General features: G+C 31.6%; 1 protein-coding gene across 1 annotated transcript; it reads right to left on the bottom strand.

The window, feature by feature from the left end:
• Window positions 1-223: 223 nt before the first annotated feature.
• Window positions 224-22,075, bottom strand: LOC125077285 (sodium-coupled monocarboxylate transporter 1-like). Its single transcript, XM_047689193.1, has 13 exons — window positions 21,534-22,075; window positions 17,734-17,942; window positions 15,436-15,595; window positions 13,383-13,448; window positions 9,724-9,775; window positions 8,080-8,147; window positions 6,519-6,673; window positions 4,597-4,737; window positions 4,074-4,298; window positions 3,689-3,870; window positions 2,243-2,487; window positions 1,433-1,711; window positions 224-1,208 (listed from the first exon to the last, which is right to left on the bottom strand). The coding sequence occupies exons 2-13, from the start codon at window positions 17,931-17,933 to the stop codon at window positions 1,179-1,181; spliced, it is 1,803 nt and encodes a 600-aa protein (XP_047545149.1). The 5' UTR covers window positions 17,934-17,942; window positions 21,534-22,075; the 3' UTR covers window positions 224-1,178.
• Between the last annotated feature and the right edge of the window lie 495 nt (window positions 22,076-22,570).

The following is a 22,570-nucleotide window of genomic DNA, read 5'->3' as shown; positions in this document are numbered from 1 at the left end:
AAGAATTACCGACATGAGTTGGTAAAAAGTTGGTAAGTATTTATTATAAAGAGACGACTTTTTCGGACTTTTACCATTCCAACCTTACCTAACCTAACATGTAAATCCTAAGATTTACCAAGTGAATGATGGTAAAAGTTCGAATCCCAAAGTTTTATGGACATTTACCATTCATAATCGGTAAATCTTAGGTTATATTGGAAAATCTTAAGATTTACCGTAGTTTGAGCTTTTACAGTAACATATGTATATATGTATATGTCAACACATTAAAAAATACACAAATATATTTAATTGTACGACATCAGATTACCATAACTAACAGCAACAAAATTATACGCAAAAAGGCTTAAAGGCTTGGATATTGGCCTTTAGAACCAAACCATTGAATTTTATAAAGATACAAATTAATATAATACATAAAAACGTGTTATTCTGTTGTAAATTGTGAATCAAATTGAATCTAATGAATCTATGAATACAATTGCAACATCATTTTAATAAGATGTAATAAATGTAACACCCTGTAAATATCCGACAGCTTTGCCACTCTATTTGATAAAGTTGAGAACTAATTCAACCACACTGTATCATGTAGGTCGATGTATTTTCATCCGTTTGCGATCTTTTCATTTCCCGAGATCCCGTTGTATCCACATTTGAACCCGCGTCATTCGGTAAAGATGTACTTTCTAACCACTGAGCCATTAAGCGGATGATGTCACAACCGGGATGGCTTACAATTTTGTTACAATATGGTTAAAGAGCTAAAGGTGCTACTTTAATTCTTTAGCGTTTCTTCCTCTATTCTGACGATATGCAAGTATGTTCAACATGAACCTATTTATGTTATATAACCCCATCACCCCTTCATAATTTTTCCACAAAACATTCTTACAGGAATGATTCTACTTAGTCGTTCTACTACTTAAACCTATATTAAATAAATATATATCATACTATAAGTAAGTATTCTACAGTTTGTATATAGTATTTACTTCTAATATATTAAGTACATATAGTGATACTGATTGTGTATACATTAACATACCTTACCGACTTACCTTTGACATAAAAACTATTATGTTTTTTTTGTGAAATATTAAAAATTCTAAGCGAACTTTAATACACTCATAAAATAATCGATCGTGAAAAAATTGTAATTCTAAATCGGCTCATCATCTACTGGTCTCTCCGTTCATTTCGATCTGAAATGAAAAAAAAGTATAACATACTATTAATTTGCCATAATTCCATTTAATGTGGTGACATCTTGCCGTTTTAAGTTCACAAAAAAAGGATTTTGCAGACGTTTAACTTGATTGACTTAACCAAAACTATCTAAATCCGACTCTTACTTCACCAACAGATATTATCAAAAGCAAACACAAAGCTTAGTAATTACGCGTAACCTAATAATTTATTCACGTACTTTATCTGAAACCTGGCCGAGAATAAGAGGGACGGACGGTGTCGGTGAATCCACATTCTTCGTATTCAGAGCTCGTCTCGTTAATCCTGAATTCTCGTGTGCTTCTCTCGGTAAGAATCTCCAGACGATAGGTGTGAAAAGTTCCGCGTCCATCTTAGAATCGTCCCGTTTGTCGAAGAACCAGCCGACAATGGAACCCACGGTGAGGGTCGCGATGAGGCCGAGTGGCGCGATCCAGTGATACGACAAACGGAACAGAGGGAATATTGTTTCTGGATCCTGAAAGTTAAAATACTATTACTAAGTAAAAATGGACGTATAAATTGGTTAAAGCGACCAGATAATGTGGTATTGTTATTCAGACTGAATATATGTTGTACCTACATAAATATATAACATAATGATTTAGTAAATATTTAAAATGAAAACCTTTGACGCTCGGTATGAATTTTAGTTGTCACAGAGTGATGGCGTTGTGTAATGACAAGGTAGATAAATCATTTTTACTGTAATTAACTTTGCATTCGGTGAATAAATCATGTAATACGGAAGGTTAGTGGAATAAATTCCAACTTTATAAATATATTGATATTTCTACACTTTATCATCAACAATACACCATGTATCGTCAATATACATAACAACAGTAATATAGAACACAACACCGTCTCTTTTAATTAATGATAGTGTAATCTTTTACCAACGTTCCTAATTGACACTGAACCTATATCAGTCTGATAAAGGATTCTCCGCCGTTGACAGAGTCAGGCAGACATCGTCGTCAGCCGGGAGGATGAGGTGGTCACTCACCAGCTCGTCGTGCTGCGACGCGAAGGTGGCGTTGAGCGCGCAGGCGGCGGAGACGGCGAGCGGGGGCGCGCGCAGGCCGGCGGCGGCGGCGGCCTGCGTGCCCAGCGACACGGCGCCCGCCAGCGCCGCGCCCGCGCCCGCGCCCCACACGGCGCCGCGCGGGCCCACCCACCAGCACGACATGCCCAGCGTGAACATGCCGCACGTCGCGCTCGCCGCGATCGCCGACAGCGCCGTCGCCACGCCTGCGCACGCCGACACATATAACGCACACTTCTTGACTACTCTCATAAGCGGAGACGACCCGGTGGTTCGAACGCGTGCATCTTTGTGCATTTGTGCATGGTTGTGGGTTCGAACCCAGGCTTGATTCGTGTTTATAATTCATATCATGCTCGGCAGTGAGGATACATGTCGTGAGGAAACTTGCATTTGTCTAATTTCGGTGAAATTCTGCCACATGTATATCCACCGACCCGCATTGAAGCAGCACGGTGGAATAAACTCCAAAACCCTCTCCTCAAAAGGTAGAGGAGACCTTAACGTAGCAGTGGGATATTAACAAGCTGTTACTTTTTTATTCTCATAACCTATCATTGAATTTCTTTGAATTATAAATAATGTTTCTACGACAAGAGAGAAACGGACTACTAACCTGACTTATCAATATTGATGATTCTATTGGACAATAAACTTAAAACCTCATAGCACATTAAAAAAAAATTACTTAAAAAAATACCAAACATAACTTTAAATTAGTCTAACAATGGCCATTTTCGCGATTGACTACCAATCTTAATCTTTGGCCACAAAATTTTGCTTAAAACTTGCAACTTCAATCGGAGACGACCACCGACGTGCTATGACGTTTTAAATCGTTATATAAAAATGACGTCAACTTTATACGCATCGCAAGAAAATAATTATTTTTATGAAGAACACGTCGGGATCTTTGCCAAATATACAAAACCGTGACGTAATCAATTACGACTAAAGTAGAGAGAAATAATAGTAGAAATGCAGTAAATTTTCATGTCTTGTACATGAGAATACTAATCATTTTTATATGTAATGTTTTGAAATTTGTGATATTCAAAATACATTTATGTATAGCCAATTCTGTGTCCAGCACACGCAGAATAAAGACATCACAGATTGAATCAATTAACTAACGACTTTAATATAATATTTTAAAAAAGCACTCTTTAGTTCTGTGTTATCATATTAAATGTTATCAAATAACATATGTGTACGAATTTCGCATAATAAATCTCAATGGACATTTTTATTTGAATTACTCAATACTTTATTAAAGGATCAAAAGTTAGACCAAGCACTCAAATAAATAAACGGTTATAAGTAATCAAGGTCAAAATTAATAACAAAAAAGAAAGATCAGAAGCAGAAAATCTCACGAAATAATAATACAAGATCGAGATCACTCACCGAGTACCCCGCCAAGCTTCTCTATAACGACGAGCATGACTATGGAGAGCGCGGCGAGCGCGGCGGTGACGGAGCGCGCGAGGATGCCCTCCGCCAGCGGCCGCAGGCGCAGGCGCAGCCAGCCGTGCAGGATGTCCTCCACCGCCACCAGCGCGCACGCGTTCAGCACCGCCGACAGGGAGCTGGTGGGACCCACCAAACGTTGGTTCTCAGCACGGCCAATACGGGATTGAAATATTTTAATGTTATCTTTACTCATCGTGAATTAAAAATTAACCTCGTTTCAAAATAAAAAATGTCATACAAACGGTTAGGTGATAAGCGTGGTGAGCGGTGTGGTAAGTGACACAACAGTATCATCATATTTCATTGTGTCGAGGCTTACCTCAGGCCAGCCCCGAAGACGCCGGCGAGGAAGACGCCCGAGAGTCCGGGCAGGTGCTGCACGTCGGCCACGTACGTGACGAAGGCGGGCAGCAGGCGGTCGTCCACGAGCGGTGCGCCCGCCGCCGCGCAGCCGCCGCGCACCCACGCGCCCCACGCCGCCAGCCCGCACCACACGCACAGCGTTATCGCCAGGATCGCGCCCAAGCAGAATATAGCCAGTGCGCTGAAGGAACACCAAAGGATAAATCTTATTTCAACGAATAGTAATGCTTTATAATTAATAGTAATGGTATGTGGTCACTACCGCCCAAACCAGAATAAGAGTTATTGGATGATAAATACGAGGCGAGCTACGGAAAAATTGTCAATTTTCTCCTTTTTCTATTTTTACAATATCGATAAAAAAAATATTACAACAAACAGTTCTTAATGAATTACATGATTTGGTTTATTAGAATCTGCGAAGTGAGATTGTAGTTAACTGTTGTTATAGTTATTGAATATTAATGAACATCTCTCACGTTATGGCTTTCCGTTTGCTCGGAAGAGCTATATATCGCTGCACCATAGTCTGGTTGACGGAATTGAAGCAAGTCCAATATAGAAAACCACCAACTACTGCACCCCATCCTGTTTGACGCTCGTATGGAGAAAAACTCCAGCTAAAAATCAAAACACCTAAATTAACCTTTTATTCTTCTATAGCAAAGTTAAGCGAACGGGCTAATGAACCACTTGTTAATAAGTGGACATGCCTTTGGACATTGGCGTTAATATTCAACATTAAGTATGAAATATTAACAATTATTTACATCCCCAATACACCCAACCTTGGGCACTAAGATGTTATGTCCCTATAGTCACGCTGCCTCATTCACCCTTCAAACCGGCACAACAATCGAATTATTGCTTTTGGCGGTAGAATGGTCCGTTTTATGTAAATACTATAAATTACAAAATATTAAGATCTTTAGTAAATCTTAAACAAAGTCCGTGGAACCTTTAAAATATATCTCCTGACTTGTTTCACAAATACTAATACTTCACTACTTAAATCTTAATATGAATTAAGAGTACTATTTAGCCTATTTAGTTCATCCCCAATAAATTAGCTTCACTAGATACTCTAATTATCAAAATCGGTTCATCAATTTCACACTTTATCGATATTATAAGTAAACAAATCTTTCTTCTTTGCTATTCCTTAGGAACCGCGCATTGTTCCGGAAAAAGAAGCTAATGTTGATGCCTGTATTCCTTTACTACCACTATGCATAAATACCATGTCGATTAGTTAGCTTTCTCTGGGAAAAACAAAAACAAGCCTAGCCCACGGGAATTGTACATTTTTACTTTTTTCGGGTTAAATGGTGCTATTCGAGACTATAATCTCGAGACCTTTGCGGCAAACATTACTCAGATTCATTTAGTCGTTCTGGCGAGATTGATTAATAGACTCACCCATCTAAACATTCACATTTATAATATTTGATTGTCGAGGTAAACTATCAATCTTCGACAACGCATCTAAATAGTAAAGTAATCGTGAAATAATACACCAATAACTTAAAGTTTGCTCATTTGTTTTAGTTCTTATATAAATATAGTAAGATCAATCATCTGTGCAAGAACAAATCTGGTCATTGTTAATTGACATTAATAATCTACATTCATACTGCATGCTTTATAATTAATTATATTTGAAAAATATTTTAGCACTATTTTTATTAGATAAATTGATATGATACGTAGTGTCTTCTTTGTTTAAGTTTATTAACATTTAAAAATTCGTATGACTTCATTGAGATCAAATGTTTTCGCAGAGTTCATTTTAAATTAATACCATGTATCAGATTTCAAAATTTGTTGTTATGAACGATTCTCATATGTTAAACATTGTTTTTAAGTTTTGATAAAATGTCTAACTACATACAGCAAGCAATCATCTTGATTCATCTCAGAGGCAAAAAATACTAAGTCCACATGTTACGTAATATATTAATTTTGGATAATTAAATAAGGTTATCTTTATCTAATTAACTAATTCGGATTTCCTTCCGTCATGTATTAAGGAATGCTCGACATGACTCTGGAAGACTGACTGACTGGGGACGCTAGGGAATCGCGTCGCAACTAATAAAGGTCTCCTCGATAAATACCATAAATATTATTTCGTATTCATTAGTTATTTTATTATTTTTTAAATAACCGATTGCCTATTATTAGTTAAGTTGAGTATTTTCACTCAAGTGAGTAGATTTAATTAATTAAATTGTTCAAAAATACAACAATATTTTAATTACTCAATTAAATGAAGCAAAAGTGTCAATAACAAATGTATTTATTATTATTAACTGACTGAAACATGAATGTAAAATTTTATTTAAAATACATATAAAATTTATTTCAGTAAAGATTGAACAAGTAAAATATTCTTACTTACTTTGATAAATCAAGTCTTCCAGATTCTTTAGCTATACTGAGCACGTCACCGAAGCCACCGACAGCGAGGGTGCCGGCCGCCGCCACCAGAACCACGCCGATGAACATCACGCCCGTCTGCACGGAGTCTGTCCATACAACCGCTCGCAGACCACCCTAGGTGCATATATATGATGTATCATTTATTTATTGCAAATAGACTAGGTTACCTAATGGTAAGTTGTCATCAATACTAACAATTTTATCTGTATCAGCACACAACAATATATAATATAATAATATTGCTTTTTGGCGGTATAATAGGGATGTGATGACTGAGTGGTACCTACCTAACCTAACAATACCAAGTAAAAAAAAACTTCAGTACAACACACCTGCCATTTATCATTACTGCCTCTTACGTATTGGATAAAATATTTATTTTGATAAAGTTTAACGTGTCAATGACGTTATATAAAACTAGATGGACCGCGTTCAATGCCTTATAAAAATCGGTAAAATACCAGATCGATACGACTTAAATCCACATAAGAGTCTAGTCTATTAAATAAAGGTTTTCTTGTTTGAGCGTTGTACTAAATATTCAATAATAACGTGAAAATTAATATAATAACACTAGCTATCCGGTTAAAAACAGGCTTATAAAAATTTCACCGAAATCAGTCCTACCGTGTAGGTGGTACATATCATCAGCTACAACAGTTAAAAAAAAATGTACCTACATTTTTTACAATTTATTTTAGGTAGGCGGACCGGCAAATGGGCCACCTGATATTATATTAAAAAAAATGTACCTACATTTTTTACAATTTATTTTAGGTAGGCGGACCGGCAAATGGGCCACCTGATATTAAGTGGTGGCCTATAAACATTGGTGCTGTTAACAAACCGGAACACAACAATACCAAGTATACTACTTGGCGACAGAATGTCTGATGTGTGGTTGGTACCTACCTAGACGGGTTTGCACGAAGTCCTACCACCATGAAACATGTACTCAAATAATATATGCATTTGTTTAATACGATTCTACCTGCAATGATAGGCATTATGTATGTATATACAAATATAAAAATCTTTCATGTTATATTATTTTCTAATTTATTTAAAGCTATGTGAATAAATCTTTGTCACATAATCGATATTCATATATCGACATAGCAGTCGTACTAGTCTTTACTTTAGTGACACACAACGATAGCGTTAATAATGAATACGCTATATCTAAGCGCGTGCGTAAAGACGAGTTTAGGAATTGCATTAGTAGAAGGTAACATATTTATAATGTATGCTATTTCAGCTTCCCCTACACAAACAATCATTTTTGTACGGCATTTCATGGCGTCTCCCGTTGATTTAATACTCAAAGACAAATCATAAAAATACCGCCATGGTCCATTATCATTGTGAAAAATATCAGCTATTTCTAACACATTCAACGTGTACCGCCAGCTATAGGATAAAATATTTCTTAATCCTTGGACTTGTCTGCTAAAATTAAAAATAAGTTAAAACTACCCACAGATAATTTATATCTAAATAAAATCAACAAAATTACTCACTAATACTGTATAAAGGCCGCATATTACAACCATCGCACCACCGACGGCAAAAACATTAAAACCCGTTACTGGAAAGAAAAACAAAAAATGAAAAAAGCGAAACACACTTGTACTAATGGCTAAGATGCTGTAGATCATTAGATTTCTACACCCGAGCCGAGAGTACGCTAATATTGAAATTAGAAAACCGTTACTATCAAATAGTCAAATCATTTGAGTACACTGTACAATTGAATATTGACGTGTACATTACAAGTGTCATTGAACCTTGAAATAGCTTTGAGTACACAAAACTAAAATGTGTATTATTCTATGTACAACCAAGATAAACAATAGATTTAAAAGAGTCGTACATCAGAAAAATAATTGAAGTCAAATATACCCCAACACTATGATATAAAAACCTTAATATTTAAGATATTATGGTATTCTCAACGAACCTACATAATAATTCAATGTTATGTTATTGTTTTTTTTTTATTATTTTGGTTTTGTCGTGTACCTACTCCCTCTAGCTCCGCAAGCCGTTGGAGTAATTTCGTGAAAAGGAACGGAAGTGAAGAAGAAGATTTGACCAATGAACGCAATGCAATTTGAGAATTTGCCATCATAGTACCAATCTATACTCCTAGAAGATATAATGTTGCTGTTGTTAATAAAATGTATTCTTACACAATGCTAAGTCATTTCTTTTTCAGATATGTATACATATATCTCTTACTTATATGAAATATTTAATGTATAAAATTATATGAAAAAATATTACAAATTTGAAAAAAATATTATTGCCACAATCAAAATCTCAGTTATTTTTTACTAGATTTTAGTTAGTAAAATCGTTTGCTAAAATTTTTTTCAGCCAACACTTCGCATGGCTGAGCCGAGATGGCCCAGTGGCGAGAGCTCGTACATCTTAACCGATGATTGCCGATGATTGGGTCCAAGTCCAGGCAAGCACCACTAAATTTTCATGTGCTTAATATGTGTATATAATTTATCTTGAGCTCGGCGGTGAAGAAAAACATCATCAGAAAACCTGCATGTGTCTAATTGCATCGAAATTCTACCACTTGTGAATCCACCAAACCGCATTGGAGCAGCGTTGTGGAATAAGCTTAGCCCAAGAGTGGGAATTTGGCAGGCTATTAATAGTATAGTATTGTAATATATACTTCGAAAGTTTTAAAATTCATTTTAAATATTATGTTCTGACGCATTTCGACGAAGACAAATAAAAAAAGGTTAAGATAACTTTGTATATTTAACATTTTATATTTACATAAGAATTATTAACATTGATGACTTGAACAAGTACATACAAAACATAATTAAAAATAGCTACTGAACAAATTACGACCACGTGGAATGGTGGCAAGAATGCTACCGGCATTACTACGTTGTATCGCGATTCCGATTCTCTGGGCCAAAAATTAACCAGATCTCCTGTCACCAGTGATGACAACAATCAAACAATACTCAAAGATTAAGATAACTAATTCATTTAGCCATAAAATAAGTAATAATTTTATCTGTCAGGCTACTTCTAACCAGCAATGAATATCAATCGTCATAGACAATAAAATTATGTTATTGATTAGCGAGAGTGTGAAATGACACATTCTAATTAGTAGTTTATTTACTCACATTGATTAAATGCTAGTGCAGGAACATAAACGACCATAGGCAGGAACAATACCTGAAAAGAAAAAGTGTAACGATTTACATATCCATTAGCATAATATATTCTCTATGCCATGAACACCGTCGTGATTGTTAGTTTTTACAGAAAGAGTAATTAATTAAACATCTGCTTGTTACATTACATTGAAATGGAAACGGACTGTTTTTGTTTACTGGCGTCTGAAATCAATTTATTTAAATTAATTTAATGACGTCTATTAATACATAATTATATTCAAATTTAAAAACAAAACATATTGGTATCAATACTATACGTTGTATGTACGTTGTTGTATAATTCTATAGAGTTTTATCAAAAAAAGACTCTTCAAAATTGGACGTTATCATTAGAAAATATATAATTTACTAAGTACCTTGTAAAGTTTAATGTTTATTTTAATATAGGAAAACCGGACCAAATGTTTTGTTCCAAGCACTTATTGTATTATAAGTTTAGAAGCTTAGTGTCCTAAAATACCAACTTCGAAATTGTTGAAAAAACATCGAATTATTACAATTCGATGTTTCTTCAACAATAATATCTTTTTTTTTTAAATTGTAATTAGTTTAGTAAATGGTTAACAGAATAATATCACGAATGAAAATCCATCTATTTTTTAACTATTGTTTCTGAATCGATCGTAATGAAATTCGACATTGAAGTAAATAATATCTGGAACCAAAATAAAGTAGACATTTAAATTACTGGATTTAAAGTAAATACAGCTATTAATACTATCAATTAAAAAATAAAGAATTTGTATAGAAAAAACATTTTATTAAATGTGGACAGTAGTGGACGTTTATTCAATTCGCCTGTCCATCAATGTAAGACGATCCAAAACAACAATTCGTCCACAAGACGTGTGTAAATTAGTACACACTTACTCGTAAAATGGTCAATTGACCATTGTCCGCAGCACGTTGAATCGCAACGCGAGTAAAGTCCAGATTCATGAACATCCTTGGCCAGCAATTAGCGGCTATAAATTAATTGATACAATAGCATTAAATATAACAAGTCTGTTCTTTTTTTTTCGTTAAATATTTACTTCCTATAACATTATTTTCGCTTTGTAATTGAGAAATAAAAATTAAATAGAGTAAGTTATCTACAAATGTAAGGAAACTCAAAACTGGTCACCGTTGGAAGTAAAAAGAAATTGGGTCTACGGGTACATAAGTATTCCATATATTTAAATAAATCCTAATTAAGACATATTCAATAGTAGGAATGAATCGCATGTAAATTTCAAAATTAGTCTAAAAATATATTTAATAATGCATATTTTAATAATAATATCCGTAAGACAATATAGATACAAATTACAAATTAAATAGTTACAAATTTCTATCACTGTACTCTTAACGAAGACATTGAATAAATCGTAATTTATAATCGAAAAAGATTTTTAATTACGCTTGGCAGATGTATGTATTTTTTATACATTTAGTGCTAGAAATACTATACTAATATACAAATTTGAATTAAAAATAGTTACTGTATAAATCTTGACCGCGTGGAATGGTGGCAAGAATGCTAGCAGCATTAAAAGTCTTAAATAGACATATTTTATCTAAATCATTATCTCCTCAGCAATAAATAAGACTTATTTTCTTATTGCAAAACTTGAACTTATTTATCCTATATGATGTTTCATTACTCAGTTTTTGAAACTGTTGAACAACGTATTTTTTTATTTCTTACATTTTCCGTTGAAAATGTTATCTAACAACTCGTAAGTTGGACAATTGTTATTTAAATACCTGTTGCTGAATAGGATATCGGTATAAAATAGTTACATTTTCATTTATGTTAAATATATGTTGGTGCATATTGCATAATACTTAGTTTATTGTGGTTAAAAATAGTATTGACATTTGACATTATGCATTTTGTCACTTTGTATAACATACAATTATAGATCTAATCACACAAAAAGTCTCTCCGCGCTAAATTAAATATTTTCAATAAGATAAAATTAACTTAACAAACATAATCTAATTTATATTTTTTTACTGTTTTTAATCCTCTCAATCACACCTAAACCAAGCACAAGCGTCACTGATTTACACTAATGCAAACCGATAATAATAATTCAACGTTGAGGGGCGCGCCTTATGTTCGTATTATCCCGAGAAAATTTTCTGCAACCTAGATCTTCTCTAAAAATAAAATTGTTATTTATAGTTTATATTACGTATTTTCACCACTTACGGTAAAATTTTCATTCTCTATAACATTTGCAATAATCATTCTTCTAAGATCTTTACAATTCATAAAATAATATCGAAAGCTGTATTAAAAACTGCACATTCAAGTAGAATAAAATGCTAGCGAGTAGATAAGTAAGAAGTAAATTTGATGACTATTATTATTTTATAGGTACCTAATACAAAGGTAAATTAAAACAGCTATTCCACGTTCCGATTTTTTTTCGATAATCCATAATGAAAATCATAGATTTTATTTTCAAGCTTGACATTGGCCGAGAGTTTGAAAATAAATGCTATTTTTCTATTTTTATTTTAATTCGATGTTAAATATTATTTTTTACCTTATATATAAATTAGAATATATGTACTTTGTGCAAGTAGGCTCGTATTATTTTATCATAGTCATTTACGAATTGAATAATTATATCCTCTAATGGTTCGAATTTTAGATTTTCCCAATAATAATTACCGTATAATTCACACATAAATCATGATTGATTATTATTTCAAAAAATGCCTTTAATAGAATAAATACCGGACGTCGTCAATGTCGACGTCGTATAAATTTATCTGACTTATTTTAATATACTGTTAGTGCAGCTACAATAGAATACTTGTTATGTCACACAGATTAAATAATAACATTGCATATAGTCGCAGTAATTATTGTCGATTCATAACCCAGTTATCGTAATACCTTTTAATAGCTGTATCTATTTTATCGCTGATTAAATCAAACTTTATATGTATACGTAAATATGTACATAGATCGGTATCCTGTATTAATAATATTACATCACTTTAAAGGATATTTTATATAACAATTAAACTTCAATTAATTCTGGCCTAATTTTCATCATTTAAGTTTGTGTGTTTTTATGTCTGTTACGAACTGCTAAAGTAATGATCTCTGTAATAAAACACACACTCACGCACATATTGGCAAAGAAGTCGATAATATCGTGTTATACTATAAAGCGTACTTTGTTTAATGATTTATGAAACATAATATTTAAAATATAATTTATGTCGAGAGAAGTTGGTAAACTATAATTCGTATAGAATAAACTATAATTTGTTATTATTGACAAAGTTTATAGCAGAGATTCTGAAGTACGTTTTCCCCTTTTCTTAACTAGATAAGTGATGCAACTACTTTAGGATTATAGTAGTTCAGACAATTTATCACACCCAAAACCTAAGAGGACGGTATCACTAAAGTGGTTTTCACAGAAAAAAAATATATATAAAAAATATTTATAACTCGTTTATATGGATAGAATAAATATTATTAAGCATCTGCAGTAAAGGCAGATTTGAGCTAGTGCACACATATAGTTATCATCATTTGTTATATGTATGAAACTGATAAAACATTAGTACGAACATTCGTGATAGCAACTTACCTCGTCCAAGAGAAAGAGAATTGATGCTACCGCTCGAACATGGCGATTGAACCGTAGTTCTAAATACTGAAACAATTGCGCAATTTATTAAAGTGTTAAAAATTAAAACAGAATTTAAAGTTTAACTTAATTTTCTGCCAGTACCTAACTTTTGCTATGTAGCTAAGTCTGTATATACAGACAATTAATAAAAAATAATAATAGTGTAGATAAAAAATGTTTACAACATGCAAATTCATATAAATATACTTATATTTTCAATAAGATTACGGTTGCATTTTAACCAGTCGAGGAAATAATATCTATTACTTTGAGCGTTATTTTTATTTAATTATTTTTGAACGTTGTAGCTGTCAAGTGGCATTAAATATAGTTCCACAGAGATAAAACCCGAAAATAATACAAAAACTTTCGACGAGTTTTACAACGGTGTCATGCACATATACAGCGTCAACTAGCGTGCGAAATTTTTTCATTTAACTTTTGTTTGAGAATTATCTAATTAGAAATTTTAAATTTATCAGAATATTCATTGAATTTTTTTCGTGAAATTTATTTACTTTCTATGTAATTGCAATAAAAAGTTAACAGAAAATCTAAAAGTGAATTATCATTTTTTTTTTCTGGCACTAATAGAACTCTTCGTCTACTGTTCGAGGTTTACAAATTTTTAAATGGCTAAGTAATATATTCTATGATGTTTATGATGACTATGATTTCTGATATTAATTTCATAATTAGATTTCGTTATTCGGCCTCTTCGAAGATTGCAGACGACTCAAAAAACGTGAATCCAAACAACGGTAAGGTCAACCACAAGAAATGCAAGGGGCTTATGATCGAATATTCTCGTTTAACACCTTTTGACTTATGTAACTTGATTGAAATTTTTCAGATAGCATATGCTCTGCCATTTTAGTATCGGCTGTATTTAACACACATTCAGTAGAATAGGATTAAATGTTTTAATAACTTGTATTTAATATTTAAGAGAATTGAACGGTAAAGATTACGTTTTAGCTCAATGCTACTCTTAAACAGCGTATTTTTTATACAAGTTATCGATGACGTAATTTGAACACGGTTTTATTTCCATCGTACAAAGTCCACTCAATACGTCGGTGCACGTCAAGCCCCCGTTTGTGATAGATTACCTAATACAGATAAGATCTAACTAAATCGAATAACGATAAATAATCCAATTGAGAGACATCAGAGAGATCAAAGTTATTATTATTTATTTCATTTGATAAATTTCGACAAACAAATACTTTATTCAATAAAAAAGATTAAAGTGTGATATTATCACATAAAACAATCCTATTCTTAAAGTATATAATAGTACAATAAGTGATAAATCTTAAAAATATTACAAATGTGAAAGTATATTTCTTTGAGTATTTGCCTATTATTTTTGATTGAATAGCTATTTTGTATGAACAAAATATAAACTCAGCACAAGCACAATCGTGAAATGTCAGAAAATTTTATACGACATTGACTAAAACAATAATTATAAAACTCGAAGGTAGTCAAAGTGTATGAACGTAAGTCAGGTTATTTTAAATAGCAATATCACGTTATTAGCCCTATTGTTAAACATTTTTACAATTTTTCGGGGTCATTACTACTACTATTTACTTAAAATCACACAAAAGTACATCTACGGCAAAAATCTAAATGCTTAGAAAAGATATGAAATAAACTGAAAAATGCCTATTTCATATTCATATTTTTTCAGTGCAGTTAGGATATTCTGTAACAAGAAACTCGAAACTCACCGCAGAGTACGTGCTTGTAATGTCGGAATGTAATATACGACATTGACTATATTAATTATAAAATTTATAGAATACATGTACCAAAATGGCGTAAAACTATAATTAATTGTCAATATTTCACGAGTGAGATACGAAGTGATTTCTAACAGAATCGCAATGCTGAAGTATGACTGATTTCTTTAAAATTATATTTAATAACAATAGAGTAAGTATGTGTGTGTAACAATGGTACAATTATTGGATGTCATACATATATTTAAACATGAACTTACTTCATATGAAGACGATAGTCTGAGCGTGCAAAACACAGGTAAATACACGGTCGCCACCACGACACAGCTAAGGGTGACCCCCACGATCACCAGCCAGTATTGTGTACCGTAGTTGTAGACTTCTGCCGGCGTACCGAGGATTGTGACGCCGGAGACATAGCTATGATAACAATGATTTATTTAATTTAGTTATAGTAATTCAAATATAAATTAATGTTAGGATTGTATATATACAGTACTTCAGGATAAATACTATTTATCGGCTAACATCGTATACATGTATATATGAACCAGACCTCATCCTATATAATGTCCATGCTCTTACCAGCTTGTTATAATGATTAGAAAAAAACATTATATTATTGAAGACGCACATTAATTCCGAAGTAAGTACTATATAGTATATAAGTTTTAATCTTGCATATTTTTTATCTATTAATGCCTTTTATTACTGCGTCTGTCTCCTATAATATGTTTTATTTTTGTCTCGTCTGCGTAATCTGTTAAGACTTAATTAGTTTCTCAATAAATGTTTGTCTTACTCGAAGACTAAATACATACATACCTATATGTTCTTACGTTTCATTTTATATTTATTATACTACATTAGTATTTGAATTAATATCAGTATAACAGCTATCAATGATTTAAAATCCTTCATTTAGCCATATTTTATTTAATCTTAAGAGTGAAATTCACTATTTAATACACTGAAGGAATTAATCACTAATTACCTCCTATAATAATTGAATAAAATCGAATTATCTACTTTATCTTTTATAAATAATAATATTAGTTAATTAGAGGTGCTTTATTGCATAGGAAATATAGCTTCTTATACATATACAATGTATGAAATATGAACAGCAAAATTGTATGGAAACATACAATATCTTTGAGAAAATGTAGTCGAACATCAACCCAAAAAAAAACGTGTGACATCAGTATGTTATACATCACTTATTTTGATTTTGATAAAACTTTACAAGAACTGGCGGTAGTGGACTTCTTATTAATTCTGATGGTTACTGGTAACCATCACCGCAGACATTGCTGCCGCAAGAAATATTAACCATTCCTTACAACACAAATACGCTACCAACTTTGGGAACTAAGATGATATGACTCTTGTGTTTGTAGTACACTGGCTCACTAACCCTTGACACAGGAACACAACAATACTGAGTGTTGTTGTTTGGCGGTAGAATATGTGAGAAGTAGGTGATACCTACCCAGACGAATGGCCGTATATGTTTCGAACGGCGATTTAATTTCCAGTATCAATTTTTTATTCAGCTGAATATCCCTATACAAGAGAAGCTTACTTCGCATTTTATACAATTGTAACAAAAGTTTGCATAACGGTCGTATTGCTTATTCTATTATATTTTAAATTTTATGAGAAGTAGGCGATTTATTTAATTCTCTATTTTAACACACATGTAAATGTGTTTGTGAAGACAGTCCGTGCCGTGGGAAAATTTAGTAGATTTTTTTGCAGTAGACATAATTAACATAACATACTAAGAAACATTATTATGATATATTATTTATTAGTCATACTGGAAAATATTGTATATTTTTATTAATACCCAACGTAAAATTGTCAGTAATTGTAGAAATTAATGTAACATAGAAATATAATATTAAACTAACTAATAAAATTAACAGGATCTTTATTGTATCGATTATGTTCAAACATCGATATTATAATTACCTATTGATACAAATATTTTAGTCATAATTTAAACCGTAACGTTGTTCGTCGTCTGTTGACTGCTTGAAAAAGATTTAACATAGTTTTATAATGAAATATACCCTATGATAAATTGACATAAGCTAACTTCTATAGTTATGGCTTTTAATATTTTGAATATATTCAGAAAGAATAGAGTTTCAGTACACATTTAGTGCATAAAAAATCGATAAGGGAAAGACTAGGCAACTATAGATAAAAATAACTTTTCATATTAATATAAAATAAAATAAATATATTTCAATTACAATTTTTGTAATGCAGACAATACCCATAGATAATCACACGTAGTGATTAATTATAATTATACGAGTTTTTATTGTCCTTTTAAATTCATACTTGTCGTACGATTTTAAATTAAAATTGCCCCAATTTATTTTGAAATAAAACCTTTTTAGCTGTCTTAGCTGTCTAAGATTTTCGCGAATAATAAAAATACAATAGTCAAGACAAACATTATACAAAATTTAGAAAAAAATGAAATAGAAAACTTACATAGTTTCAACGTGTACTACAGATAAATAAAACAAAGTAATATTTACCTGGCAATTAATGACATAGCAACAGGAAAAGTCGACATCGCCTTTCCTCCAAGTAGGTAATCCTTAATATCTACCACAGCTTTGCTTCTGGAACCTATAGCACTATACCACACCCCACCGGCACAAGATGACGCGCACAGCACACCGAACGCGACATAGTCACCCACCCCAAAACCCCCTTCTTTCATTGTGAACGACATCTTGTTAATCTGGTGAAATAAAAAATTAAAATTTAATAAAATATTTGGATTTTTTTATCGATTATGTCAAGGGCATTTCATAAAAAACACGGTCAGTATATAAAAAATAAAACTAGAATAAATACAAAGAAAAGTTACATTTTAAACAGCCTCCCAATCCATATTGATACTGGAGTACATAACAACATAACCTATTTGAAAGTCTTAAAAGGCATTATAAAAAACTTAACAGTACTAGCTTAAGTACTAGATGTAAAACAATATTTAGTGCGGAAGTACTTTTAAAGCACTTTAAAACAATACGCTCTACGTATGTAATTTATCTCTTTTTGTCATAATCTCAAATTTAATCACAAAAGATACCAACAGAGCTATTCCGAGACATAAACTTGAAACTTACCATAGAAGACTATTGTTAAATGTCAGAAAGTGACATGCGTCATCAATTATGATAAATATAACGCATAAAAAGTACAGAAACCAATACACAATATTTACATAAGTCGGTTTTCAAAATGTTTCTAGTGATTATAGAACGTGTCCGTAAAAATAAGTTAGATTATCATGATACTACTGTATCTACAGGAAAAAATTGCAACGAAAGTGCCAAAACATATTTGAATAGGATATAGAAATAAATAAGAACATAAGAAATTCCGTTGCGTTATGGCGCACTTTTAAGATTAAGCGTATATGTACAGGAAAAAAATTAAGATGTACTAAAAAATTGTAAAAATAAACAATCGTTAATAAAAAAATAAGTTCATAATAAATAAGAAAATAGATTTTGGTTAGAAATAAAACTGAAACTGAGGCGAAACACTTAATATTTTTCAATTAACACCTATTTGGACAATTATTTACTGAGTTAACTTCGCACTTAATGGGCAATTAGTTTAGTAAATTATATAAAAGTAAACACTCAAATGTATATAAACGTATGATTTAATGTCCACTATTCTCTCAATCTCCATGTTTTCTCGCAGCAGTCATTTTAGGTTATATTTACAAAATTATTTCGGACTACGTAAACAGTACTTTTAATTGTTACGTTCTCTATGTACTTTCACATTTGAAATTCACTATTATTAAGATTGAATTACAAGAATTATTATTATGATTGAATTACAAGGGTGGTAGAGTCATAACCAAATATTTTTTTTAATTAACTTGAAATACGAAACTGAAATAATTAAAAAACTTTAATAATTCTTTATTTCCATTGAAAACCATTACCTTCAAGTCAAGGTTACATCCTATCTGTGTTTCATCGCCTCGTTTAACTAAATAAATACTTCACATGGCAAACAATAGTTTTAATAATTTAAACAAAAATGTGCCTAACAAGAGTCTCCGACATGTTTCAAGATTTTATGGCTTTTCTAATATATATATATAAATTGCCATACAAACTTTCATCTTATATCTCATCATATTTAACTTAAGGTGTAGATATTTTAAAAAATACACTAAAATCGATGGTTACCCACATCATTAATGAGTTCCATCTTTCAGATAGCTGTTTAGTTTAAGTGGTTTCGATTTGACGCTGACACCCTAGTTGTAAAGAAATCAAAAAGTTATTCAAACAAAAATTATAAACTAAATATTACACTGAGATTTATCTCAGTCAAATTCTGACAATATCCAACAACTTTGATTTTATGATAAAATCTCAAGATTGGGGGTCGAAGTACAAGGACAGTTTCATTCGCAATAAATCCATCCTTAAACATATTTTAGTTTTTTTCTTAAAATAATCTCCACATTGTTTCCATGCCTTTGTTGTAATTTTTAGTTCGTTTTCTATGGTTTTAATTACCTTTTTATATAAATGTGTGTTATCCAGACATATAAGAAGATTGACGTTAAGCCATGGCAGCATCACGAACGACATTTTAAAATTACTAATTCTCTTTATTATTTTAATAATCAGCTGGCAACATTTTTTAAAAAGAAACCAATTGATGGACTTTATTTAAACCTCATAGTAGTAAGCAGTCAATCTACTAGTTTCTAGAAATCAAATTATACTTTTTTATATGATATACGTAGATGAACGGGCAAGTGGTGTTATAGATATAAGATATAAAAATATTATCCAATCCTTTTCGCCCACATTAAACGTCCTGATCTGCTTCTCTGATATTATAAAGACTGCCTCAAAAATTTACCATCAAATGGAAAATTTCGCAAAATTATTATTCAATAGTTCCAGAGATTAGTGCGTTGAAACAAAACACAAACAATCTCTTCAATGCCTCAATGTATAAATGGAAGATCTAAGAAGACAAGTGCGTCATTAGAATTTCAAGCAGAACTACTAAATATTAAATGAATATTAAGATTATTAAAAGCAATATTATGTTAAAATTTTCGATATTTTGCTAATTTATAATTGAAAACGCTATTTTTTATGCTTCTAGGTACGAGGTACTTTTCTGGACCAAGATTGCAAAAAGGAAAAAAATCATTATAATAATAAGACCGACATGCACGCTATACTTCCAACAGTCCAAAGAGAAACCACCCAGGTCCCACACCCGAGGATAACGGAGAATGATACTAAATGTCCTTTTTTTAAGCGTTCGTGATCGCTTTCAATTTTAATATATTTAATCTATATGGAGTTTTAGCATAAAATGTATTAGTAACTTTTAAGCTTTTTATTATTTATATTACACTAGCTGTACCTGGCTTTACCCACGCGAAATTTATAAAACAAACTTCCAAGCCCCGTTTTACCCCATTAGGGATGAAGTTTAATAAAATCCACTCTTAGTGAATGTCTACATAAGAAACCTACCTGCCAAATTTCAAGTTTGTAGATATTCTGAGATTTCGTGATTAGTAATATTTAGCTTTTATATATTTAGATTTACTATATTATATTTAGATATACTATTTATTAATCGTCTTAAAATAAAATACTTCCAACGGTAAAAATGGGTGTAATTCATAATATTTGAAATGGTTATTGTTTTACAAATCAGAAAAAAAAAAACAAATAACTTTTTTAATATAAACTACATTATTTTAATTATAGAATGAAATGCCCTTACCCGAATTTCGATCAAACGTACTTTTGCTTTAAACAATGTATTTATATAAAATATATATTAAAAAAAACAATAAAAATCTCGCGACAAAGAAAAATATGAAACAATACATAACCGGAGCTATTTTTTATCTATTTTAATTTAAAAATAAAAAATATATATATTTGAGATGGTATCGTGCCGGAATTCAATATGAAGTTTCGGATTGAAAATAATAAACTTTAATAACACGGATCAATTATTATTTATAATATATCCTTAAGACGTTGTTTCCATTACTCTTTAACTAAAAACCCTAATAATTTATATTTACATAACATATATTTATTGTTAATTAAAAATAAACTAGAGAGTGGTTTTTTTTTTTAAAAAAATCTTAGTAATATTTATTACGTCGGGCGTTTTAATGTCAATCAACACGACCTACACTAAACGCGTTTATCGACCTTATTTAAATGTATATTTATTTATTCAGTCGTATAACCGGTCTACATACCTTCTACTTTTGATTTTTAATAAAAAAAAATATGATAATATTTACCTGTAAAATAATTTATTTATTTCATTAAATAAGCCTATTACGGAAGAAGTATATAAATTCTTCGCATATATGGTGTATTGCCAATGATACAAGGGCGGCAACGTATGCACGGTACGACAATGTCAACAAGTCCACTAGTTCCGACAACTTTCACTGAACATCACAACTCGTAAGAATCTATTGCACTCTATGCAAAAAATATATCTGAATGTCAACATTCTTCGGAAAGTAACTCAAATTTCCCGCGCGCTTACATCACAGATTACTAATGTCATTGTCAGTTTACCACACGCACCATTCATATCGTGACTCTCGGAAAAAAAGCACACGCAATTTTCATAGCAATAGCACAATTGGATGAAAGTATGCACGTCGGTATCAACATGCGACCACACGAGTTATGTTTAAATAAATGAATTAACAGCATACGTCAGTCGCACACACGATAAAATTATTTAGGTACACTATTTTAAAATGCAACACACACATTGGCACGCGAATACAGTATACACAGCGATAGGAAATTTTCGAGCAACCGTAGCGACGTCTACCGGCAAACTGAACAACCCGAATGACGATACTGCTTTAACGACATCAATGACGTGAAAATAGCGCCAAACTACTAAAACGATTCCGATCGAAACTCATTAGCGCTTTACTATTTTTATACCTAGCTACTTCATTATTAAAATATTAATGTTTTTATTTTCCAAATATAATATATTTTTATAAATAATGTGTTATATAATTTCATGTTTCTGGAATTTATACATCTTTTTTTGTCAAGTATAACATCTTCAGAGGAGATAAAAACTATAAGTACAATCTCAAGGTTATTTTGAATGCAACGTTTGAGAAAAACAGTTTGGACTTAAAAGGTATTACTCCTGTCCTGTTACTTGTTGTTGTCTAGTGAGAGAGGGCACATTAAAATGTCACGACATTAAAAAAAACTCTTGCATTAAAAAGTTTCTTTTTTTCTCTGGCTTTTATTATTAAAAAGTTACATTAAAACAATATTTTCTTTACCGTCAAAT

The sequence above is a fragment of the Vanessa atalanta genome, chromosome 3 (assembly GCF_905147765.1).
Source record: "Vanessa atalanta chromosome 3, ilVanAtal1.2, whole genome shotgun sequence".
Classification (NCBI taxonomy): domain Eukaryota; kingdom Metazoa; phylum Arthropoda; class Insecta; order Lepidoptera; family Nymphalidae; genus Vanessa; species Vanessa atalanta.
This window is presented reverse-complemented; position numbering and strand designations above follow the sequence as displayed.